General features: G+C 46.1%; 1 protein-coding gene across 2 annotated transcripts in view; it reads right to left on the minus strand.

Moving 5' to 3' along the window:
- Positions 1–26,649, minus strand: part of B3GNTL1 (UDP-GlcNAc:betaGal beta-1,3-N-acetylglucosaminyltransferase like 1) — a 94,025-nt gene that overhangs the window by 45,607 nt on the left and 21,769 nt on the right. For both annotated transcript variants that reach the window (XM_042916801.1, XM_042916800.1), the window contains exon 5: positions 4,991–5,056. In XM_042916801.1, coding sequence (XP_042772735.1) covers positions 4,991–5,056 — 66 coding nt within the window. The remainder of the gene's footprint in view (positions 1–4,990; positions 5,057–26,649) is intronic.

Raw genomic sequence — 26,649 nt, forward strand, 5'->3', positions numbered from 1 at the left:
CAGGCTGTTGTGTGCAACAACAGTTTTTCCTTGTTTGGCTGAAAAACACTGCACAGTACAGACACTACGGGACATGTGGGCTGTTACTAGCATTCTGCGACGAACATTCAGGTACAGGTTTTTGTGCGAACATGTCCTCATTTCTCTGGGGTAAATGCCCATGAGTATGACTGCCAGGTTGTACGGTATTTGCATGTTTAATTTGCTAAGAAAGTGTCAAACTGTTTTCCACAATGGCTTCACCAGCTGTGTGTGAGTGACCAAGTGCTCTCACATCCTCACCGGCCTCTGGCGTGGCCGTGGCTTCGGTTTCAGCCCTTCCAACGGGTCTGCGGTGACCCTCATCACCGTTCTAACCTTGTTTCCTGATGGCTGACCCTCTTTCTGTGGCTTATGTGCTCCCGTCCATCCTCTTTGGTAAGATGTCTCTTGTCCATTTTCTAACGGGGATAAAACACCCTTGGCCACAGGTGCATGTGCTTTTCCCATACTTCCCACAGAGCCTGTCCCCTCCTTCTAGAACCATGCACTGAAGACAGGTGTGTTAGAACAGCTCCTGACTCCCCAGGGCCTGATCTGACCCAGATGTACTTCTGTGTCTATTGTATCTATTTTCTGGTCTTGTCAAGACTGGCTTTGCATCCGATTGTTGAGCAGAAAAGATTCTGGGAGAAAAAAAGGGAAAATGATCCAAAGCTGTGAGGTAGAGAGGCACCTGGATGGCTCAGTCAGTTAAGCGTCTGGCTCCTGGTTTCAGCTCAGGTTCTGATCAGTTTGTGGGTTTGAGCCCCAAGTTGGGCCCCATGCTTACAGCACAGAGCCTGCTTGGGATTCTCTCTCTCCCTCTCTCCCTGCACTTCCCCCGATCATGTTCTCCCTCTTTCTCTCTCAAAATAATAATTTAAATAAAGCTGTGAAGTAGAAATCTTGTTTCAGAGTTGTGCTCACACATGGATACAGGGGCTTAACTTCCACACACAGATGCCACAGACCCACGCCCCACGCCTGCTGCGTCCTGAGCAGCTGCTAGGGGTGACAAACGGGCCAGGTGCATAGCAGCCCGCTCCCAGTGCTTGTGTCCAGCCGGACGAGGCTCTTGTGGGCTCGCGGGTGCTCACGCTGCTTCCACGGTGAGCCCTTTGCCCAGATGCTGGCTTCTGATGAAGGCTAGAGCCAAGTGGGGTGGAGTCTCACATGGAGAAAGAGGGCGGGTGAGGTGACATCTACCTTCCGTGGTGAGAGCACCTATAGATGAAGAGGAGGGTACTTCTGTGTGCCTTAACACTTTCTGAAAACAAAGTGGCCTGGCCCACAGAGCAGAAACCACGGGAAACCTTTTCTTCCTGAAGACGTGTCTGTAGCGTGACACCAAGCTCTTCTCCTGAGCCACCCCCCGCCTCCAAAGCAGGAGGGCTGGCGCGAGACGTCTCCGGTGACCGAGTACAACATATGCTCAATGTTCCACGTGCCGCGAGACTCACATGCCCTGGGGCAGAGCCGCTGTGACAGGAGCCTAGCACAATGCCCTGTATGCAGGCGGTGCTCAGTAAGCACAGGCTGAATGAACCCAAGGGCGTGTGCTGGCTTTGGGGATGCACTGCCTCCTGCCACACACCTAAGAGTAGCCGCTAGAGTAAGGCTCTGGAGAGGTGTCGGCCGGTTCCTCTGAGAGCATGTGCTGCCAACGGGGCAGATGGCAGGGGATCCTGGAGTGTGGTCCCTACAAACGCTCTTGAAACTTTCTGAGCTTATATGGGGGTGTCTCAGATCCAGCAGTTTGGCTGGGAAAAAAGGTCAGAAAGTAAAGAAGGTTACTGGATGCAGAATGGAGGTAGCTGTCCAACCGCTCTGCCACATCAGGCTCCACACTGTCAGCAAGGAGCCTGCTTGGGATTCTCTCTCTCTCCCTCTCTGCCCCTCCCCCAGTCGCTCTTTCAAAATCAATAAACTTAAAAAAAAAAACACAAAAATCAGCCCCACAGCAACAACTCTGCTGATTTTGCTCTGGGGCAACAAGAGTATGGCATCCCGGTCTACACTCCACACAGGAGCAACCACTCCCGCCACTTAGCCTCTCCTTGTAGCTGGGATAGACACGCAGCAGGAGCAAGCAGCTTCTCCTGAACGTGGGAACACAACATCGAGTAAATTTATGAGGTTAACAAGGAAAACTCTAACCTAGAACTTTATAAAACCTATAAAAACGCAAACTAATGTTTTAATTAAGACAAAATGACAGTGTGCATTTTCCCCAAATTCCTTGTGTCCCGAGACTTGGCAATCCATTTGCACCTATGCGTGAAGAACCACCCAAAACCATTCCATTAACGAAGCAAAATGTGTTTGATTTCTGCAGTATGGAGAACAAATCTCACTCTCTAAGTCATCAACACTGGTGACAAACTCTTCAGAAGTCTTAATGCAGAGCATATTTTAAACCCCTGCCACGTGAGCATCACTCTAAGAGATGTGGCATCTCAGGACGGCTGCCCGCCACGGCACAAGCACCTGCCATTAGCCTCACAGGATGCTCGCTGAGGGGCGAGGGATGAGTGCTGGGCCACCACCCCCAGGGGCTTTCAGAAGAAGCCGTAACCTGTCGACACTGTATGTCAGAGCATCTTTCTGACATCTGTTCATTTCCAGCTAGAAAGCATCAGAGATTCAAGAGTCTGTGTAAACTTTTAGCAAGCATCTCCTGGGGGCTGTGGTAGCTGATTGCTACGACATCTGTATTTGTACATAGCCGTGGTTCTAACACTTGGCCGACCCCTGTCTCCTGTCAGGATCTGGTGAATGCTGCAGAGCCGTGTGCAAGCCCCACAGCACCTACGAAGGTGTGCCTTGCACACCCTGGCTTTCACGCCCTCAAACACTGCACTGTCTCCCACTTCCTTTGTGCTCTGGGGTCTGGCTCGGATGTAGGCAGCACTGGCCACAAGCAACCTCCCGTCTGTCATGGTCCGTTTTGTGCCCACTTGGGAGCCTAACCCTACAGTTCCTCAAACATCACCTGTGTGCTGCCAGGAAGGGGTTTTGCAGCCGTGACTCAGACCTCCGACCAGCTGACTTCCTGGAGGACATGGCTGGCCCCATTCAAGCAGGGAGCGGTCATGAGGAAGCTGTGGGTGCTGGCTCCCTGCCTGCCTGGTTTCACCAGCCAGTGACATCACACCCCTGCCGTCAGGACCCCAGGACGCACAGTGGCCCCCAAGACACTATGCCAGCCGAGAGGTCACTTCTCAATGAAGGAGTGCAACTGGGCACTTTCAAACCTCCCATGCATCCCACCTTCCGGAAGCTTCCAGCCTGAGGAGCACCGTAGTAGCTTCTCAAGATGCAGCTGAGGGGCCATTTTTTATCTTCTTCCAGGTATATTTCAAGGACATGTTTACATTAAAAATGTCATTTTAAGCAATGTAAGTGCAGTTACACTTCAGGGACTGAGGATCTTCAGCATCAAGCTGAGTGAGAGCCCCTTAAGGGGAACATGCACACGTGTTTACAGGGCAGACCAGGTGCCTGCAGCCTAAGACCCTGAGTCACAGAGTCATGTGTGGGGCTGGGCAGCTAGAGACGGAAGCACAGGGTGCTGAATTTCTTTAGAAGCAGAAAGTCCGTGCACTGAATTCAAAGCTCCAAAACAAAGAACTGCTGGAAGAGAATTTATTCATCTGGATGCACAAAAGTTGTTCAAGCTCCTTGGAACATTTTATCTTGTGCACTTTTGAGCCTCTCACAGTCCCTCACACTGTGCAGGTTTGCTGAGGATGGCTTGCTGAGCCCTGCCCTGCCCTACACACGGCCTGGGGATGGCCTGGGGACAGCCTGAGCCCTCCGGCACCCAGAGCCTATGAGAAATGCCGAGCTCAGGCCCCACGTGATGCCCAGAATCAGATCCCTGGGGGTTCATCGTGTGCCCGTGATGCTGGAGAAGCTTCAGTGCAGGCGCCGATCCAGCACTGTGGCAGAGGGAGCAGAACCTGGAGTCGGGGGCAGGAGGGAGGCCGCCCACTGGGTAGACGGCACGGAAGCTGGTTTAAGCAGTCCTGCAGACCCTTCTGTTTGACGATTTCTAAAATCAGTGATCATCACAGTAATTCAGACATTTTCACTAAAACTTCGGCACAGACGTTTAAGCAGTGGGTGCTAGGGTCAGACGTAGGCTCTGGGATCAGCCACCAGGCTGGAGCTATACAGAGGCAAGTGCCCCTGGGTCTGTGATGCCCTTCAGGTCCACATGGGCAGGTGACACCTCCCCTACACGGGGCTTCCGGTCAGGAAATGAGGCCCTCACCCCACGAGTACCCAGGAAGACGGTCCTGGCTCATGGAGGACAACTGGGAAGCCCTTCTGAAGTTGAGAACTGTAGTCTGAGGACTTCTAGGTAGTAAGAATAACCCTGTAAGCTGCTGACACAGTGTGTGCTTTTACACATGGCGTCAGAAATGCTCATGAAAATAAAACCAAACCGAGAAGCCCTGTGTGCGCAGGAAAACAGCCTTGAGTGTCTAGAGATCTAAGAGCCACTGCTCATGCTCTGATGGGGCAGTCCTAGCCTAAAGAAGAGCCTTAATGCAAACAGCCGCGACATCACTTTCATCAAAGTGGACAACAACTCACAGACAGACGCAGGACTCACACTCGGGGACAAACACAGGGCTCACACATGTCGGAGACAGAGGTAGGACTCACACTCAGGGACAGGCAGAGGACTCACACTTAAGGACAGACACAAGACACACTCAGGGACAGACACCAGGTCTCACATTCAGGACAGATGCCAGGACTCACATTCAGGGACAGACGTCAGGATTCACACTCATCAGGGACAGATGCCAAGACTCATACACATCAGGGACACACGCCAGGACTCACCCGTGTTAGGGACAGACATCAGGGCTCACACGTAAGGACAGATGCCAGGACTCACACGCATTGGGAACAGACACAGGACGCACATGCACCAGGGGCAGATGCCTAGACTTACACTTGTCGGGTGTTGGGCAGCAGCTTCCAGTTGCAGTCTCACCCTCTGAGGCATCATGACATCATCCTGAGGCAAAGAACACAGTTTAAACTCACATAACCCACAAACAAGAAAGAAACAGATAGAAAAGCCAACAGCAAAATGGGCAAGAGCCGGGAACAGGCAATGCAGATGCTACCCATGGGACCAGGAACCCTGTTAGTTGGCAGGGAGATGCTGGCAGTCCCCACGATGGCTCGCACACTGCCGTGTGCAAGTACTCCAGAGGGCACTTGGCCTCGTCCAGCAATCTGAGGATACACATCCCTAAGACACAGGCCCTGCACCACTGGGAAGGGGCATCTTGTATGCCTTTCTAGAAGTTGGACCAGCCCAACTTTCTAGAAGTTGGCCTACAGAAATACTTGTAGAACAAATGAAATGTCTGCTCAAGACTGAATTATATTTTCGATTACTTCACTGGTTACAAAACGCTCACATATACTTTTTTTTTTTTTTTAATTACAATCTTGTATAGTTGAAGGCAGGACAGCTAAAATTATCCCTGTTTTGTAGCCAACGAAAACAAGGCTTGGAAAGGCTATGTATTTCACCCAAGGTCTCACAGCAATTACATGCCAGGGTTAAAATTTGAACATGGGATTAACTGAGAAACCAATATTCACTAAAACCAAAACTGCCCAGAAATTCCTGTCTCTCAAGAACATTCTAAAGTAAGTTTCTACCACTTCCTGAACTAGAATCACCCCCAGGGTGTCTGAATAAAGTCAGCCCCTGCAAGTATATAGAATACTGAAGACAGCTAACACAACCACTGACAATTAGCTTAGAAATTCCAGGAGAAATGCAAGGAGCAAAGAAGCCCCAAAACCAAGCAACACGACAGGTACCCCATGATTTCAGAGCACACACTGGCCTGTAAGTCACAGAGAAGCTCCTTGTTCTCCCGAGACCATTTTGAAAGAAGAAAAACTTGCTGATGGGATGAATGAAAAGGTCTTTATTACACAAAAAAAGCCATGTGCTATTTTAATAAACAAGCTCAGATGTGTTTCTGCTGGTGGCCATGATCTGCACCACTTTTCATGTCCTGCAAAAGGCCCCGTTCTGGTCAAGGTCCACAGAGTTCACAGCTGGTGCCCAACACTAGGAGCTGGTTTTAACAAAAGTCAGCTGGTATTTGAGATGCAAAGGAGAGGAGCCTAAGGGGTGGATACACAGTCCTGACCCCACAGTGCACAGGAGGGAGGGCTCAGAAACCTCCACACATGTTTGCCTGAGAGTGTGCAAGGTCCCCAGACTGGCTGAAGTTCCACAATGATGCCCAGTTAAGAAGCAACATTCTCAGCAGCCTAGGGCAAAGGATTTTGATGTATTATAAAAATAACATTAATTCAGAATGAAATGCTGTTTCCTTTCTGACCACAATAATATTAGGTAGAAACAAGCTCATCTAGTCAAAGAATTTTGTAGTTCAAAGAAACCTGGAGCTTCAAATTAAGTAGCTTCTGAGTGAGAATGGCCCCGGGAGAGTATGGCTATGGGCTCCTGGGGATGGCCAGGGCCATGGTCAGGCAAGAGATAGAGGCGGACAGAAGCCAAGGATGGGACGTGCTGCCTGCAAATCAAAGTTGCCACCAGCCACAAGAAGATCTCCCTCTACGGCAGAAAGCAAGGTCAATTTGTGTGTGTGTGTGTTTTTGTTAAGTGTCTTTATGCTTGGCTTTCAGACTCAAAGACAGAAGTTACGTGGTCATGCGCTCAGGAGGCTCCCCGAAGAAGGGGAGGAGACAGAGCAGACTGACTAACAGGTTGAAACCCTGCTTGCAAAGTACAGGGTCAAGGAATTATCAAATGTTAGCTACCTGTGTGTTTCTGCCAAACATTCTGACTTATGGAGAAATTTCCTGCTCATGGTTTGCAACTTGCTCATGTGTGCCAGGACAGGGTCCTGACCCCAGTCAAGAGGCCTCCAGGTTCCACCCGCAGAAATGACACACTAGCCTTTGGCACACAAATAATCCTGCTCTGTTCAGCTAAGAAAGCTGTGTAAATATCTTAAAAGTCTTAATAGCAATAGAGAGTTAACGAGAAGCACTCGGGGTACTGGGTCCAAATCCAGGCAGGGGTGTGAACAGGAAAACACCAGCATTTCTGCCCTGGAGGCATCAATGAGCCTAAGGAAAGTCTGAGAGGAGGGGAAAGTCTGAGAGGAGGGAACCGGGAGCCCAGGGCTGCTCAGTGTCAGGGAGGGAGTGGGTGCTGCTCACCCACAGCACTTGCCAGCTCAGGCCGCAGCTGCTGTCTCCCCAAGGCGACAGGGGCTCGAGGGACAATGGCCACAGGGCCCCAGGCACCCGGAGGAAGTGAGGGGGAGTCTCTGAGGGAGGACTCTCATCTGAGGCAAGGCCTCAGACTGCACAGGTGCTAAAACACAGCAGCCAGCACACGAGGGTCACCAGGCAGACAAAACAACACATGGTAAGACTCCCAGAAAGCAACCATTAAGAAAATAACTCAAAGAGTTAAAAATCAGTAATTTTAAGCAGTGCACTGGAAAATATCTGTTCAATAAAATAGGTGGAAGCAGCAAGGACAGAAGATGTGAACAAAAGAGACGTGAGGCCGAAAGTAAACGGGGAACGCATGAGCACACACAGCCAAATAAACAACAAATGTGAAAAAACTCAATTCTTTAACCAAAACTAAACACTGTCAGATTGGATTAAAACACACACACACACACACACACACACACACACACACACACACACAGAAAGAAGATCTACTGACGTGCTACTTGCAAGACACAGACATCAGGTTCCGACACAGAGCGACTAAACGTGGGAGGGCGGAAGATCCCACACAAACTGAAGCCAGAGAGACGGACAGACCTTCGGCGGATGCCTGGAGACGGGGAGGAGGCTACATGCGGACAGAGGGCCGCCATCAAAAAGAAGTAAAGGTCGTAAATGCACTTGCGTGCTGGCCACAGAGGAAGAAGAAATAAAAAGCACAGACCTGAAGAAAGAAAGGGACAACTCAACAGCAAAAGCTGGAAATTCAGACACTCACTGTGGGCACCGGACAGGACGGCTGGACAGGCCAGGCCACCCGCAGAGAGAAGGGAGGCAGTGCCATCAACCAGCACTCAACCCACCAGCGCAGGCTCGTCTACGCAGCAGGGACCACAAATGTGAAAGCATTAAGAGCATATGAAACCTGTTCTCTGACCACAGTGAAGTTAAGTCAGAAACCAAAAACAGGAGGGTATTTGGGAAATCTACTACCAATGTGTGGAAATGAACAATTTACTTCTGAACAGCCAACAGTTGCAGAAGAAATCACAATTAGAAAATATTCTGAGCTGAATGAAAACATGATATAGCAATACGGCAAAAGCCACACCTGTACCAACAAAGATTGATTTCTTAAGAAACAACAATAAAAAAGAGAAAACTAAACCAAAAGTAAGAAAAAAATAATAAAGATCAGAGCAGAAATAGAAGGAGACAGAGAAAAGAAAAGCAACAGAAACAATCAATTCAAACAATGATTGGTTCTTTGAAAACATCAAATTTAACAAACTTTTAGCTAGATTGGAGACCAACAAACTTTTTCTATAAAGGGCCAGAGAGTAAATATTCTAGTCTTTGTGGCCATATGTGGTTTCTGCCAATATTCTTGTTTTTTTTTGTTGTTGTTGTTTGTTATTTTGTTTTTATAACATTTTAAAAATAAAAAGACCATTTTTAGCTCAGAGACCATAAAAAACAGGCTGCCAGGGGTTTTGTCCTGTGAGCTGTCATCTGCTGACTCCTGAGCGAGACAGACCAAGAAAAAGAGAAGACACAAGTAAGTAAATTTAGGAATGAAAAGGAAGACAGCAAGGTTGGCCTCAGAGAAGTTAAGAGAACTACAGGAGAGTCCAAACCAACTGCTCACCAACAAAGCAGACAATTAGATGAAACGGATAATTCCCAGAAAGATATGGGTTTCTGAAACTGACTGAAGAAGAAAAATAAAATCTGAAGAGATCTATAAAAAGTAAAAAAAAAAAAAAAAAAAAAAAAAAAAAATTGGGCTAGTAGTTAAAAATCTCTCCCCACAAAAAATTAAAAATCTCATGGGGCACCTGGGTGGCTCAGTCGGTTAAGCATCCGACTTCGGCTCAGGTCTCAGGTCATGGTCTCGCAGTCTGTGAGTTTGAGCCCCACGTTGGGCTCTGTGCTGACAGCTCAGAGCCTGGAGCCTGTTTTGGATTCTGTGTCTCCCTCTCTCTCTGACCCTCCCCCGTTCATGCTGTCTCTCCCTGTCTCAAAAATAAATATACGTTAAAAAAATAAATAAATAAATAAATAAAAATCTCTCCCCACAACTCTCCAAGTTCAGATGGCATAAGCAGTAAATTCTACCAAACATTTAAAGAAGAAACAGGGGTGCCAGACTGGCTCAGTTGGTAAAGCACATGACTCTTGATCTCGGGATTGTGAGTTCAAGTCCCATGTTGGGTGCAGAGATTCCTTAAAAATAAAATCTTAGGGGCGCCTGGGTGGCTCAGTCGGTTGGGCATCCGACTTCAGCTCAGGTCACGATCTCGCGGTCCGTGAGTTCGAGCCCCGCGTCGGGCTCTGGGTTGATGGCTCAGAGCCTGGAGCCTACTTCGGATTCTGTGTCTCCCTCTCTCTCTGCCCCTCCCCCGTTCATGCTCTGTCTCTCTCTGTCTCAAAAATAAATAAACGTTTAAAAAAAAATAAAATCTTAAAAAAAAAAAAGAAGAAACAATATGTCACCTTCACCACAAAGCCTCCAGAAGTGGTAGAGGCAGGGATACATCTTACTCACTCCAAGTGGCTAAGTACTTCCCGGTACCAATGTTAGAGACAGCTTAAGAAAACTACAGAGCAATATGACGCATGAACATAGATGAAAGAGTGCTTGACAAAATATTCGCAAACCAAATCGGCAACAAGTACAAAGGTTTATTCCAGACCAAATGGGATATCCCTGGGAATCCAAGGTTGCTTCACCATCTGAAAGTCAATTAATATCATACATTATGTTGACAAAAAAAGAACAATTGCTACCTGATGACCTCAATAAATGCAGAAAAAGGATTTCACAAAATCCAGTGGCCATTCAGGATAAAAATTCTCAACAACATAGGAATAGAAAGGAACTTCTTCATCTTGATAAAAGGCATCTACGAAAGCCCTACAGTTAACGTCTGTAAGGTGGGCAACGAAAGGTCTTCCCTGAGACTGGGAATGAGGGAAAACATCTGCCCTTGTGCCCAGAGCACCGCATGAGCTTCTGGTCAGTGGGATCAGACAATAAAGGAAAGTAAAAGGCGCCCAGACTGGAAAGGAAGAGGTGAAATTGCCTCAGTTTGCAGACAGCATGAGTTTGTATTCAGAAAACCCTAAGGGATCCACAAAAAAATACTAAACTAACAAGTTCAGCAAGGTCACAGAATACAGGATCAGAACACAAAAATCAATTGTATTTCTGTTGACCACTTCCTTCACTGTGCAGAAACTTATTTTGATGAAGTCTCAAGAGTTTATTTTTGCTTTTGTTTCCCTTACCTCAGGAGACACGCCTAGAAAAATGTTGCTAGGGCTGAGGTCAAAGAGGTTGCTGCCTCTTTTCTCCTGGAGGATTTTTGTGAGTTCAGGTCTTATATTTAGGTCTTTAATCCACAAAACTAAAAGGCAACTGACTCAGAGGAGGAAGGTGGCAGCAGGGTAGGAGAACCCTGGGCACACCTCATCCCATGGACATAACTAGACCAAAATCACCCCAAATACCCCAGAAATCAACCTGAAGACTGACACAACCAAAGAGAGAAGAGACCACATCAGAGAAGGTTTACTGTGGGGAAATAAAGGCAAAAAAATATTTGCAAATGACACATCTGATAAAGGGTTAGTATGCAAAATCTATAAAGAACTTATAAAACTCAACACCCCCCATAATTAAAAATGGGCAGAAGACTGAATAGACCCTTTTCCAAGGAAGATGTCTAGATGGCAAACAGACACATGAAAAAAGATGGTCAACATCACTCATCATCAGAGAAATATAAATCCAAACCACACTGAGATACCACTCACACCTGTCAGAATGGCTAAAATTAACAACACAAGGAACAACAGGTGTTGGTGAGGATGTGGAGAAAGGGGAATCCTCTTACACTGCTGGTGGGAATGCAAACTGGTATAGCCACTGAGGAAAACAGTATGGAGATTCCTCAAAAAGTTAAAAATAGAACTACCCTATGATCCAGCAATTGCACTACTGGAAATTTACCTAAAGAATGCAAAAACACTATCAAAGGGATACATGCATCCTGATGTTTATATCAGCATTATTTACAATAGCCAAATTACAGAAGTAGCCCACGTGTCCATCATCTGATTAATGGATAAAGGTGTAAGACCTATATATATTACACAATATTACTTTGCTATAAAAAGGAATGAAATCTTTCAATTTGCAAGGACATGGATGGAGCTTGAGTATGGTATGCTAAGCAAAATAAGTCAGTCAGAGAAAGACACATACCAGATGGTTTCATTCATATGTGGAATTTAAGAAACAAATGAGAAAGGCAAAAAAAACAAAAAAAAAATAACAACAAAAAAAACAAGAAGAGAGAGAGAGAGAGAGAGAGAAACAAACCAACCAAGAAACAGACTCTTCACTATAGAGAACACACTAATGGTCATCAGAAGGGAGGGGAGGCAGTGAAGTAGGTGATGGGGATTAAGGGGCACACTTGCTGTGATGAAACAACATAAAATGATAAAAAATAAATACAATTTACAGTTCAAAAATTCAATTGTATTTCTATACACTAGCATCAAATAATCTGAAATAAAATAATACATTCATAATCGCATCAAAGAATAAAACCATTAGACATACATTTAACAAAAGAAGTGCCAAGACTTGTACAGTGGAAATCAGAAAACATTGCTGAAACAAGTGAATGATCTAAATGAACAGAAGAGACATCATGCATTAGTGGATCAGAAGACTCAATATTACAAAACAGTTCTCCCCAAATTGACCTATGGATTCACTACAATACATACCAAAACTTCTACTTGTGTCTTTATGGAAACTGGCAGGCTGATCCTGAAATTCCCATGGAGAAGTAAAGACCCAGAATGGCGATGGCAGTCTTGACAAAAGAAGAAACATGATGGAGATCTTATGCTTTCTGATTCAAAACTCACAGCCACAGAGCTACCACCTGGCCCGGGGATGTGTGCAGACCCACACAGGCAGAGCCACAAGCAGAGGAATGGCCCAGGCAAGGCAAAGGCTGGGGCCCTGGTACTGGAAGGGAAAAATGAACATCAATCCCCACCATACACAAAAGGAATTCAAAGTAGACCACAGACCTAAATGTGAGAGCTAAAACTGGAAACTCAGAAAAATCTTGGTGACCCTGAGTTAAGCAAAGAATCCTTACATCTGACAACAAAGCACAAGTGATAGAAAGAAAACTCTGACCAACAGGCTTCATCAAAATTTCAAATTTGTGTGCAGAATAACCAGAAGGTGAAAAGACTTGGAGGAAATATCTGCGCTGATGCAGGGGGTCTTCCAGCCCAAGGGGCAGGCCCTGAGGGGTTGTTGGGGGATATAGTCCAGACGGAGGCACAGTGGCAGGAGCCCTTCCTCTGCCTGGGGCATCTACTCTTTCTTCAGCTTTGGAAGAGAACGTCCCTAGCTTTATTAAGGACAGGTATGACAACAATCTACAGCAAACAGCATACTTAACAGTGAAAGGGTTCAGTGCACTCTCTGAGATTGCAAAGGAGACGAAAACGCCATTGTCATGACTTCTAGTTAACAATTTACTAGACTAACAGTTGTAAACATTTATGCTCCAAGCGTGGAAGCACCCAAATATATAAGTCAATTAATCACAAACACAAAGAAACTCATTGAAAACAATACCATAACAGTAGGGGACTTCAACACCCCACTTACAGCAACGGACAGATCATCTAAACAGAAAATCAACAAGGAAACAATGGCTTTGAATGACAACTGGACTGGATGGACTTAACAGATACATATAGAACATTTCATTCTCAAGCAGCAGAGTACACATTCTTCTCGAGCGCACATGGAACATTCTCCATAACAGATCACAAACTGGGACATAAATCAGCCCTCAACAAGTAAAAAAAGATCAAGATCTTGCTATGCATATTTTCAGACCACAACGCTATGAAACTCGAAAGCAACCACAAGAAAAAATTTAGAAAGGTAACAAATACTTGGAGACTAAGAACATCCTACTAAAGAATGAATGGGCTAACCAAGAAGTTAAGGAGGAAATTAAAAACTACATGGAAGCCAATGAAAATGATAACACCACAACCCAAAACCTCTGGGATGCAGCAAAGGCAGTCATAAGAGGGAAGTATACAGCAATCCAGGCCTTCCTAAAGAAGGAAGAAAGGTCTCAGATGCACAACCTAACCTTACACCTTAAAGAGCTGGAAAAAGAACAGCAAATAAAACCCCAAACCAGCAGAAGACAGGAAATAATAAATATTAGAGCAGAAATCAATGGGATTGAAACAACAACAACAAAAAAACCCAGTAGAACAGATCAATGAAACCAGGAGCTGGTTCTTTGAAAGAATTAACAAAATCAATAAACCACTAGCCAGTTTTATCAAAAAGAAAAAGGAAAGGACCCAAATAAATAAAATCAAGAATGAAAGAGGAGAGATCAAAACGAACACAGCAGAAATAAACACAATAAGAGAATATTATGAGCAATTAATATGCCAATAAAATGGGCAATATGGAAAAAAAGACAAATTCCTAGAAACATATAAACTACCGAAACTGAAACAGGAAGAAATAGAAAATTTGAACAGACCCATAACCAGTAAAGAAATTGAATCACTAATCAAAAATCTCCCAACAAACAAGAGTCCAGGGCCAGATGGCTTTCCAGGAGAATTCTACCAAACATTTAAAGAAGAGTTAACACCTCTTCTCTTGAAGCTGTTCCAAAAAATAGAAATGGAAAGAAAACATCCAAACTCATTCTATGAAGTCAGCATTACCTTGATTCCAAAAGCAGGCAAAGACCCCACTAAAAAGGAGAACTATAGACCAATTTCCCTGATGAACATGGATGCAAAAATCCTCAACAATATACTAGCCAACTGGATCCAACAATACATTAAAAGAATTATTCACCACAACCAAGTGAGATTATACCTAGATGCAGGACTGGTTCAATATCCACAAAACAATCAATGTGACTTATCACATCAATAAAATAAAGGACAAGAACCACATGATCCTCTCAATAGATGCAGAGAAAACATTTGACAAAATACAGCATCCTTTCTTGATAAAAATACTCATGAAAGTAGGGATAGAAGGATCATACCGCAAGATCATAAAAGCCATATATGAAAGACCCAATGTTAATATCATCCTCAATGGGGAAAAACTGAGAGCTTTCCCCCTAAGGTCAGGAACAAGACAGGGATGTGCACTCTCACCACTGTTAATCAACAACAGTACTGGAAGTCTTAGCCTCAGCAATCAGACAACACAAAGAAATAAAAGGCATCCAAATCGGCCAGGAGGAGGTCAAACTTTCACTCTTTGCAGACGACATGATACTCTATATGGAAAACCCAAAAGATTCCACCAAAAGACCATTAGAACTGATCCACGAATTCAGTAAAGTTGCAGGATATAAAATCAATGCACAAAAACCAGTTGCATTCCTTTACGTCAATAATTAAGCAGCAGAAAGAGAAATCAAGGAATCGATCCCATTTACAATTGCACCAAAAACCACAAAATACCTAGGAATAAACCTGACCGAAGAGGTGAAAAATCTGTACACTGAAAACTATAGAAAGCTTATGAAAGAAATTGAAGAAGACACAAAAAAATGGAAAATTATTCCATGCTCATGGATAGGAAGAACAAATATTGTTAAAATGTCGATACTCCCCAAAGCAATCTACATGTTCAATGCAATCCCTATCAAAATAATACCAGCATTCTTCACAGAGCTAGAACAAACAATCCCACACCACAATGTGTATGGAACCAGAAAAGACACTGAATAGCCAAAGCAATCCTGAAAAAGAAAACCAAAGCTGGAGGCATCACAATCCCGGACTTCAAGATATATTACAAAGCTATAATCATCAAGACAGCATGGTACTGGCACAAAAACAGACACTCAGATCAATGGAACAGAATAGACCAGAAATGGACCCACAAACGTATTGCCAACTAATCTTTGACAAGGCAGGAAAGAATATCCAATGGAATAAAGATAATCTCTTCAGCAAGTGGTGCTGGGAAAACTGGACAGCGACATGCAGAAGAATGAACCCGGACTACTTTCTTACACCATACTCAAAAATAAACTCAAAAGGGGTGAAAGACCTAAATGTAGGACAGGAAGCCATCAAAATCCTAGAGGAGAAAGCAGGCAAAAACCTCTTTGATCTTGGCCGCAGCAATTTCTTGCTCAACATGTCTCTGGAGACAAGGGAAACAAAAGCAAAAATGTGCTATTGGGACCTCATCAAAATAAAAAGCTTCTGCACAGCGAAGGAAACAATCAGCAAAACTAAAAGGCAACCAACAGGATGGGAGAAGATATTTGAAACAACATTATCAGATAAAGGGTTAATATCCAAAATCTATAAAGAACTTTATCACAAACCCAACACCCAAAAAACAAATATTCCAGGGAAGAAATGGGAAAAAGACAGGAATAGACACTTCTCCAAAGAAGACATCCAGATGGTTAACAGACACATGAAAAAATGTTCAACATCACTCATCATCAGGGAAATACAAACTAAAACCACAATGAGATACCACCTCACACCTGTCAGAATGGCTAAAATTAACAACTCAGGCAACAACAGATGTTGGTGAGGATGTGGAGAAAGAGGATCTCTTTTGCACTGCTGGTGGGATTGCAAACTGGTGCAGCCACTCTGGAAAACAGTACGGACGTTCCTCAAAAAATTAAAAATAGAACTACCCTATAACCCAGCAATTGCACTAGTAGGTATTTATCCAAGGGATACAGGTGTACTGTTTTGAAGGGGCACATGCACCCCAATGTTTATAATAGTGCTATCGACAATAACCAAAGTATAGAAAAAGCCCAAATATCCATCGATGGAGGAATGGATAAAGAAGATGTGGTACACACACACACACACACACACACACACACACACACAATGGAGTATTACTTGGGAATCAAAAAGAATGAAATCTTGCCATTTGCAACTATGTGGATGGAACTAGAGGGTATTATGCTAAGAGACATTAGTATGTGAGAGAAAGGCAAGTATCATATGACTTCACTCATGTGAGGAATTTAATATACAAAACAGATTAACATAAGGGAAGGGAAGCAAAAATAATATAAAAACAGGGAGGGGGACAAAACATAAACGCTTAAATATAGAGACCAGAGGATTGCTGGAGGGGTTGTGGGAGGGGGGATGGGCTAAATGGGGAAGGTAGATTAAGGAAGACACTTGTTGGGATGAGCACTGGGTGTTACACGTAAGGGATGAATCACTGGAATCTACTCCTGAAATCATTGTTGCACCATATGGTAACTAACTTGGATGTAAATTAAAAATTTACTAGAGACTCAAGTTAAGAAAAATAAATAAGGGGCGCCTGGGTGGCTCAGTCGGTTAAGTATCTGACTTTGGCTCAGGTCATGATCTCACAGTCCGTGAGTTTGAGCCCCGTGTTGGGCTCTGTGCTGGCAGCTCAGAGCCTGGAGCCTGCTTCAGATTCTGTGTCTCCCTCTCTCTCTGCCCCTCCCCCACTCACACTCTGTCTCTCAAAAATGAATAAACGTTAAAAAAATTTTTTTTTTAAAGAAAAGAAAGAAAAATAAATAAAAGGCACAAAGCTTAGAGGGGCGCCTGGGTGGCTCAGTCGGTTGAGTGACTCTTGATTTCGGCTCAGGTCATGGTCCCAGGGTCATGGGACTGAGCCCTGCATCAGGTTCTGCAGTGAGCATGGAACCTGCTTGGGATTCTCTCACTCTCCCACTGCTCCTCTCCCCTGCTAGCACTCTGTCTTAAAAAGAAAAAAATAAGGGGCGCCTGGGTGGCTCAGTCAGTTAAGTGTCCGACTTCGGCTCAGGTCATGATCTCATGGTTTGTGAGTTTGAGCTCTGCATTGGGCCCTGTGCTGACAGCTCAGAGCTTAGAGCTTGCTTCAGATTCTGTGTCTTCCTCTCTCTCTGCCCCTCCTCTGCTCATGCTCTGTCTCTCTTTCTCTCAAAAATGAATAAACATTAATAAAATTAAAAATAAAATAAAATAAAAAGCACAAGGCTTAGAAAGAAGAAAAATGTATACATAAACAACCCAAATAATCAACAGAGAAACATTGGAATTAAAAGTAAATTTAGCAAGGTTTCGGAGTACAAGATTGATACGCAAAATTAAATTACTTTCTTTCTATATATAAAAATTAATTTCTCTAGATCTACAAAATGCTCTAAATGATGCCACTTACAATATCAGAAAACATCAAATTATTCTCCTATATTGTTGGTGAGAATGTAAGGTGGTGCAGCTCCTCTAAAAACCAGTCTGGCAATTCCTCAAAATGTTAAACATGGAGCAACACAGCACTCCTGGGTTTATACCCATGAGAACTGAACATATCTGTCCACACAGGAACTGGTACAGGAATGTTCATGACTGCGTTATGCATAATAGACAAAAGGTGGAAACAACCCAAATGCCATCAGAAGGTAAAGGTGGTCCATGCATACAGTGGACCATGACCCTATAACAGGAAGAAATGAAGCTCTGACTCTGGTTGCAATGTGATGGAAAAGCACAGGAAGCTGGTCACAGAGACCAAACTGTGTTCGTTCCACTTGTAGGAACTGTCCACAACAGGCAAGCCACAGAGATAGAAAGGGAGCCAGTGGTGCCCGGTTGGGAGCTGGGGGTGGGGAGCAGGAGCTAATGGGGGTGTGTGTCCCGTGGTGATGACCGCACAACACTGTGAACACACCAAACCCACCAAACTGTACACTTTAAGTGGGTGGATTTTATATGAATTATAGTTCAGTAAGCTGAAAAAAAATGTTTTTAAAAAAGCAAATACCAAGCAATTAATTTAACAAAGGATTGAAGCCATGCACGGCTACTGAGGTAAGTAAAAGAATGGACATATGTTCACTGTTAGGAAACCGAAATACCATAAAGAAGTCGGTCCTCCCATAACTGATCTATGGATTCAACATAATTCCAATCAAAATCCTCACTGGAGATGCTTTGAAAATTAATAAATGACTCTAATATTTATATAAAAATGCAAAAAGATTTAGAAAAAAATAGCTAGAAGTACTGAAGTAGATGAATAAGGGGGCTTACAGAATCAAACCACACTGTGTTTGTTCTCTAAAGCTGCAATGTGGCAAAGGACAGACCAATAGCCTGACTGGACAGAACACAGAGGCCAGAAACAGGCCCTACACACGTCCACACTGGACAGCTGCTGAGCAAGGACCTTCCTTTCAATGAACAATGCTACACCCACTGGAAATCCCTACGAGAAAGAGTCATTCAGGACCTCTACCCACATGCAAACAGAAGTGATTTCTAGATCAGCTGTAGATCAGAATGGGAAAAGTAACAAATAAAATTTCTAGAGAATGATATAGAAAAATATCTTCATGAGTGAGGTAAACAAAAATTTCACAACTGGGGGGAAAAGCACTAACAATAAGGAAAAAATTGGTGAACTGGACTGCAGTAAATTAGAAACTTCTATTCATCCAAAACTCTACTAAAAGAATAAAAGATAAAGCCACACAGTGGGGGGAGCTATTTGTAATTCATAAGTTCAACAAAGGACTTGTATCCGACACATCTGAATAACTCCTATTGAAGAAAAAAGAGGCAACATCATAAAAAATGGGCAAGAGACATGAGCAGGCTGTACACGAAGAAAATATCCAAATATCTACCTGCAACTTTGTCAGCCATCAGGGAAATGAATTTAAAACCACAAACAGGTACTGCCATGTGATGACCAGATGACTCAAGTGAAGAAGACAAGTCACAGGAATGGTTGGGAGGAGACAGGCCAGGTAGCACACCCTCATACCACTGGACAAGTGCCTGCTGCAGGTGAGCACAGCACTGCGGGCACGCCAGTCCCTCCCCACGTGTGTGACCAGCAGATGTACAGTGGCCATGTGCCAAAAGAGATGTACAAGCATTTCCTGGCAACATCACTCAAACACCCAAATGTCCAGCTAGCAGAAGGGTGGAGGTGGCCTCGCCATACATTGTACTATCACACAGCAATGAAAGGTAGTGAAATGCTGCTACACAAAAACCAGCATTAATCTCCAAAATGTAATGTTGGGCAAGATAAGCCAGACACAAAAGACGACATAAGGAATTACATAAAGGTCAAAATAAGACAAAACTAACTTTGGGTGTGGAGAAGAGGATGGGATTTCTGACAAGGAGCAAGAGGGCGTGTGGGACTTTGGCAATGCTCCAGCCCTGCACCTGCAGATGACTACGCAGGACGGCACAGTTTCCTATAACTCAGCGAGCTGCATACTTACGACCTGCGCCCTGAACTATGTATGTGTTGAACTTCAATAAAAATGAACAAGAGCAATTCCAAGTGAAGTTTAGATCAGAATATAAAAGGCAAAAAAGAAATAACGCATCTGGAACTAAGAGAATAACTTCAGCGCCTAAGAGTAGGAAAAAAATACCTCAAGAAGAAGGCATGAAGGACTGACTGTAAAGGAAAAGATTACTACATTGACCTGCCTTAAAATTAAGAACTCTATTCATCACTAGGTAGCTTTCAGAGAGCGAAAAGGCAAGCTATAGAGTGAGATAAGCTGGATCCAAAAAACTATAAATGACACCACTTATAAAAGTTCAGAAAAAGGCAGGACTATCACCTCAGAAAACAGGAGCGTATTTAACTTTGGGGGGAATAAGGAAGGTAATCAGGTAGAAGCAAGAAGGGGCTTCCAGCGTGGCTACCCAAATACCTGGTGTATGAAACTCGCTGAGCTGTACATTTACATCTGGTGCTCTTCTCTGCATGCGTTTTTCTTTGTAGTGTAAGTGATGACACAAACACAAGAGTTTTGAGCAGAACCACTTCTGTAGGACTCTGCCCCAGAGTCCTAGCCATTACACCGAGCCAAGAACAGGGGATAAAGGCTCACAGTCAGACAGAAACACGTAAAAGTCTGTTCGTCACTTCACAGTGAATTCTTAATTAAAAAACAAACAAAAAACGTACTATAACTAATAAGGTAATTTAGCACATTACAGCAATAAAACTGGGGGATTCACTTTCCATACTAATTTCTGATAGTACCAAAAGCCATAAAATACTTAGTGATGTATTTTGTTAAGATAAAAGACCTGTAACCTGAAAACTATAAAACATTTCTGAAAACCGTAAGAAGGCCTAAATAAATGGAGAGGTGTACCATGTTTATGGATTAGAACATTCAGGATCAGTAAGACCCCAAAATGGATCTACAAATTCAATGCAATTCCAATAAAAGTCCAAGCAGACTTGACAGCAGATTCTAAATGTTTGCAGACATTCAAAAGACCTAAAAACAAACAAACAAACAACTTTGAAAAGGAAGAACACAGCTGGAAGATTTAACCATACCTGATTTTTTTCAGCATGACTATGCTACGTGAACGAAGGCAGCGTGAAGGAGAACATGAGCACAGAGACACGGGACCCATGCTGTGTCTGCCACTCGGCCTTCAACAGAGATGCCAAGCCCAGGTGCTGGGACTGGGTTAGGGGAGGGAGACTGTCACCGCAATCCCTCCTTCACAACACACTGAGATTAACCCAAAATAGGTAACACACTTACGTGTAAAAGACAAAATAATAAAACCTCTAGGAAAAAACAGGGAGACAGTCTTGGTGTAGATAAAGGTTTCTTATTTTCTTAGAAGGGACACACAAACACAAATCTTGATGGGAAAAACTGATGAAATGGACTTAATCACAATGAACAACTTCTCTTCATTAAAACACTTTTAAGAAATGAAAACAAAGGCAGGCCATGTACTGGGAGAAAGAATCTGTATCTTAAAACTCAAGACCAAGACAAACGACTTAATAAAAAAGTCAAAAGACTTGGAAGACACTTCACACAGGAAGAGACATGTGTGATCAGTCAGCACCCAAATGAAGACACAGCAAGCACATTTAGTCACCAGGAAGATGCAATCTAAACCTACAAGGAGACATTCCCACAGGCATGCCACAGGGCTCAAATCACAAAGACAGACAACTCTAAGTGTTGGGTAAGAACTCGGGACAACTGGAGCTCTCTTAAATCGCCGGGACTGTAAAATGGTTCATCCTTCTGGAAAATAGTTCTAAAGTTTCTCACAAAGGCAAACGTGTGTGTTTACATCACCCACCAGCTCTGTCCCTAAACATTGATCAGGAGAAACGACGTACGTGTCTACGGTAAGACCCGCACAAACTTCCATGGTGTCTGTATTCAAGGTAGGCAAACACTGTCCCCCGACGGGCACCTACAGGAGGTGCACCCTGGAACATGCAGCTTGGCAGCAAAAAAGCCTGACTCGCTGATGTCAGCAACAACACAGACGAATTTCAGCGTATGCTGAGCAAAAACGGCCAACCACAAGAGCACATTCTGTATGATTCCATTTCTATGAGGTTCTAGAACAGGAAAAAACCCTCAGGGGTGGAAAGAACAGATGACTCCATAGTTACATGACTAATCTAAAGAAATCCCATTGGTAGCTGCTTCCAGGGGCCGGGCACGAGTGTGAAGCAGCACAAGGAAATGGTAGCCTGGACTGAGGCGGTCCTCACACGGTGCAGACGTTTGTCAGACCCACTGAATGTGCACTTTAAATGGGTGTATTTTATTATATAGAAGGAATAATCCAGTCAGGTTGATTTTAAATATGTCTCTAATCAATCACACCCACTATTTAGGAAGAAAGTTTAAGCTGAGTTCACTCCATGGTGCTTTCTAAAATCATCATCATAGTTCTGGGTTTATTGCACAGGTGCCACGGCGACACCAGAAATGTTCCGGAGAACCACCATCTCCCCAATGCACGGATTTTACTGCTCTGAGTTTCCAGCCCCCACCCGTGTGCATACACAACTTTTCTATAGCCATAATTGTAGCAGAAGCACACACAAAAGACATTTAGGGTCACACATGCAGATTCACTGAATACACACATGTTCAAATTGTGTGGCCCCTCCACTGACAGAACCTGGACTGTGTGGCCAGTGCCCCAGCCCTGGCTCCCTGCTCCTCTGAGAAAGGAAACCCCTTTAACTGAGAGAGAAGAAAAGAATTCCTCCAATGAGCAAGAGACTCAGCGGGAGGGAGGAGGAGCACAGGGGAGTCCAGGCTGCAGGGGCAGGATGGGGGACTGCCCAGGGCTCACGCAGCTGAGGGCAGAGGCCCCTTGCCTTGCACCCCCTGCCCGCTGGTTCCCGAGCCAGCAGGTCTCCGGGGCAGAGTCCCCGCGTGCACCCCTGCCAGCTCCGTCACAGCGGCCCCTCTTGTCTGCCAGGCCAGCGTGACCGTAGGAACCAGCAGGGGTACGTGGCACAGAGGGACAGAGAGGGCAGGGAGCGGAGAAGTCACTGCCACTGGAGTGGGACAGGAGGTGCGCCACCTTCTCCTTCTCGGGTGGAGGCCACCGGGGCTGGCTGGCTGCGGAAGGAAGTGTCTGGAAGCCTGTGAGGGCAGACAGAGTCTGCCTGCGGGGCCTGGGGTCTTTTCGTTCGCAGCGGTCCCAACCCACGTTTGCAGCAAGCTCTCCCCCTGGCCGGCGGGGTTTCAGGACCGGCGCTCGAGGGAGCAGCTGGGCAAACACCCGGGTCCTCCCCCTTTCCTAAGCCTCACAACGAAAACACGCTACACAAACAGAAAATAGCTCAAAGGCTCACTGCTGTCCGGGGCCTGAGTCTCTGTAAGAAATCATGGTTAGTGGCGCTCGGCGAGAGCTGGAGCCTGTCAACCAGCACACAAACAGCTGCATGCGGCTCCCGTGTGGCAGTGTGAGCGGACACGTGCGCAGTGAGTGTGGCTCCCGTGAACAGTGTGAGCGGACACGTGCGGAGACTTCTGGGCTCACACGGCCCTTTCCTCAACTGTTGTCTGTTCCAGGGAGGCCTTTCATGAGTGCCGAGAAGGAATCTCTCTTCCTTCCAAGAGCACAAGTGGGCACCCCGCCCCCCAGAGCAGCACTGATTTGCAGCTGCCCATCAAACCAGGAGACAGACACTGTCCGCTTCTCAGAGGATCCAGGCGAGCCTTTTGGGGAAGAGTCACTGCTAAGATCACGTGGCCCAGCTCCTGACCCAGCTAACGCCCTCCCGGTCTCGGGTCTAAAACAGAGCCCATAATTTATTTCTCAGGAAAGAGGAGGAGAGGAAGCCCAGAAAGGAGAGGCTTTGGTGTGTCTGGAGAAGGAGAGGCGGGCGGGGGCGGGAGGTGGCCACCCTGACCGGCCCCCAGCGCTGCCCCTGCCCTGGCAGCACAACGGGGGCTGCAAGCCAGGTCCTAGCAAATACCCCCAGAGGCCGAGTACCACACAGGCATCAACACACTCCCATCAGTTGATAAAGTCCGTAAAACAACCTTTAAACAGAACTTTGAGTTTTCTGCCAATTGTTTATTTGAATGGAGGGGAGCGTGTATTTACCAGACACATTGTTTAAGACAGAATAAAAGGGATGACTTTATAAAACGGCAAAAGGACTTTGGCTTGCGAACTGCTGAGGCTCACCTCAGTTCTGAACCTATTCACACGAAACCCTGCATGCCAGTATCGGTGAGACCAGAGATGACTCAGAGGCCGTGAGGCGCCAGTCCGGAGGCCCCGCACCTCTCTCTCCTGCTTTCTCCTGCTTCCTTCGGGCAGGAGTAGCTCACCACCCCGCCCACCCCCGCTCGCCTGTGGAGCCGAAATCTCTAGCTGACGCTCAGTCGGAAAAGCAAGCATCTGCAGGCCTGGCACCCAGCTGGCTCTGCTTGTCGCAGACCTGAGCCCGTGACGTTGCCTGTTTTCTAAAGTCGCAGCACATTCTACGGAGCGGACAACAATACTCTTTTCTGAATGACCCCGTAAGTGAGACATAAAAATCGGTGGGCACATGATGCAGAGAGGAGAAAAAACAAACCTTCTGACCTGCTGGCAACAGGCGTGTCTAACAAGTTACTGGCTGGTGGGCCACTCTAAATAGAGCAAACACCACCACCCAGCGGCCTCTCAGTGACAGCCACACCTGTGCTCAAATGCCTTGCTCTCCAAAGTCTCCGAGCAGAGCCAGGTCTCCAGTCCCAGCCCTGTAGGCACTCAGCCCCCTTCCGTCTGCCTCAACCTTCCACCCTCCCCAAATGCCCGGGACAGAACTAGAGGGAAACAGAAACATGAACCGCGAGCCTCTGAATCAGTCAGCATTGCTACTTCCTAGCAGTTTGGACAAAATGCTTCACGGCAAAAGTGGTTCAAATCACTTTCTGGCATTCACAAATGAGTCACAGGACCTCCCGCTCTGCCTGACTGTGCGCGTCAAACCCTGGAGACACTGGGGCCACCTGACACAGGGCCCTGTTGGGTTCCACACGCCCATTTGGACTCAAAGGTGAAAGACGGTATGCACAGAGCCAACAACTTGAGGGTCCAAGACTGCCCAGGATATGAGGGCTCCGATGTGTCCAGGAGGCAAAGCAGCCCTCCAGCTTGTAGCGAAAGAGGCTCCGAGGCCCACGTAGTCTCCGTATGCTGAGGCCTTCGTGGGGGCCCTGGGCAGGTGGCCTGAGGGCACTCCAGTGAGGGCCACGCTCTGTCCACACAGCCCTGTGCCCTCTGGGCACTATGACAGCACCAAGGTGGGTGTCCAAACACTTCTGCTCTCTTTCTTGGGAAACTCACTCAGAAAAGACCGAATCAAAGATCCCCTTAAGCACGTGGCACTGTATTTTGGAGGGACTACTCTGCACACCAATCCCGCCGTGGCCAACTCAGTAACAGCCACCGTCCCCGCTTCTAACTTAAGCACACAGCCCTGCTGGAGGAGGCGTGCAGTTTTCTGAACAGCAACAGGACCACAGAGAAAGGCTGGGTCATGCAGGAGGCCCGAGACGTGTCATGGGCATGGGCACAGGAGCCCCCGCAGCCACCTTCCTCACATCTCTGAGACAGACAGGTTTCACGGGACGACAGACTTGCTTGGTACAAACGTCTGCTCAGTGGGTACAGGTGGGGCTACCTGTGTGGAAGGAATGGAAGGAAGGGGTGGGGACAGTCCAGGGAATGACCCCCATGAATGAGACCACTCTGGAGGATCTAACTGTGTTGACGGAAGGCCAGAGCCAGGCCTGACGGAAGCCTCTCGTCCTCAATGTGGATCCCCACTCTGGGTGAGGTGGGCAAGGCCCCGGGTTGCCCTCTGACGACCACAGCATGACCTAAGAGCTCCCGCAGTGAGGGAAGCAGATTCCAGCATGCTAAAGGGAGCAGGCCCAAGGTCTGTGTCGTGCCACTTGTCCCCGCCAGCACCACCAACACCTCCACTGAACACGCTGGCCGCCCAGAGAGCAGCAAAAGGCCACGGTCAGGCAGGGTCTCGAGGAGAGAGCAGCCAGTGGTCCCCAGGCCCAACTCCATGCTCCAGGAACTCGCCACAAGTGCACCAGGAAGATCCCCTGATCTGTCAGGAGGACTGAGGAAAGGGGGAGGCTGGGAGAGAAGGGACCAGAAACCAAGGACACCTGGATCACAGGCCTGCCGTGGGGCCCAGCAGAGGCCACCCGTGTGTGAACGGAAGGGCTGGGCCCCAGGACTACACACCTGACGCCTCGGCCCTGGGACAGTTCGGCCCAGCCTCCCAGGGGGCAGAAAGCAACGAACAAACAAAAAAGCCATGAACCCATCTCAGAGGGCCTGGGAAGCAGAGAGAAGCGGCTGCCCCTGGAGCTGCTGGGGCAGCAGACAAAACAGGGGCACGCCAGGCACGGGACCTGGAAGCAAAAGATCCCACTCCTAAAAGCCACGGCGAGGATGGAGTCGGTGGTCATGGCTCACAGCTGGAAGGTCAAACTGTAAGATGCAAAATTAGAAGGAAATAGAAATGCCAAGGGGATGAGCAGACTGTAAGACCCAACATTCGAGCACAAGAGACCCAAAAGGGAAAAACAAGATAGAAAAAGAGGAAACCAGAAGCTAATACAGGAAAATTTATCTATTTGAAAAAAACCTTGAGGCTGTGCTTTGAAAGAGCTCACCAAATTCCAGGAACGATCAGAAAATCAGATCAGAACATTTCCAAATCAGAAAAATTCCAAATTCTAAAACTATGGAAAAAAATCTTACAAATCTTCAGTAACACACATATTTTAAAAACCAACAAATCGCAACTGACCCAGAAAAAACATGAGGCAAACCCCAACACCTATTCACGCGCAAAGCTCTCAGCCAGCACGTGGCCCGCAGTGCTCAGAGGGTTCCGCGCAGGATCCTGGAAAGCCAAGGGCGCTGCTGTCACCCAGCACAGCACAG

The sequence above is a fragment of the Panthera leo genome, chromosome E1 (assembly GCF_018350215.1).
Source record: "Panthera leo isolate Ple1 chromosome E1, P.leo_Ple1_pat1.1, whole genome shotgun sequence".
Taxonomy (NCBI): domain Eukaryota; kingdom Metazoa; phylum Chordata; class Mammalia; order Carnivora; family Felidae; genus Panthera; species Panthera leo.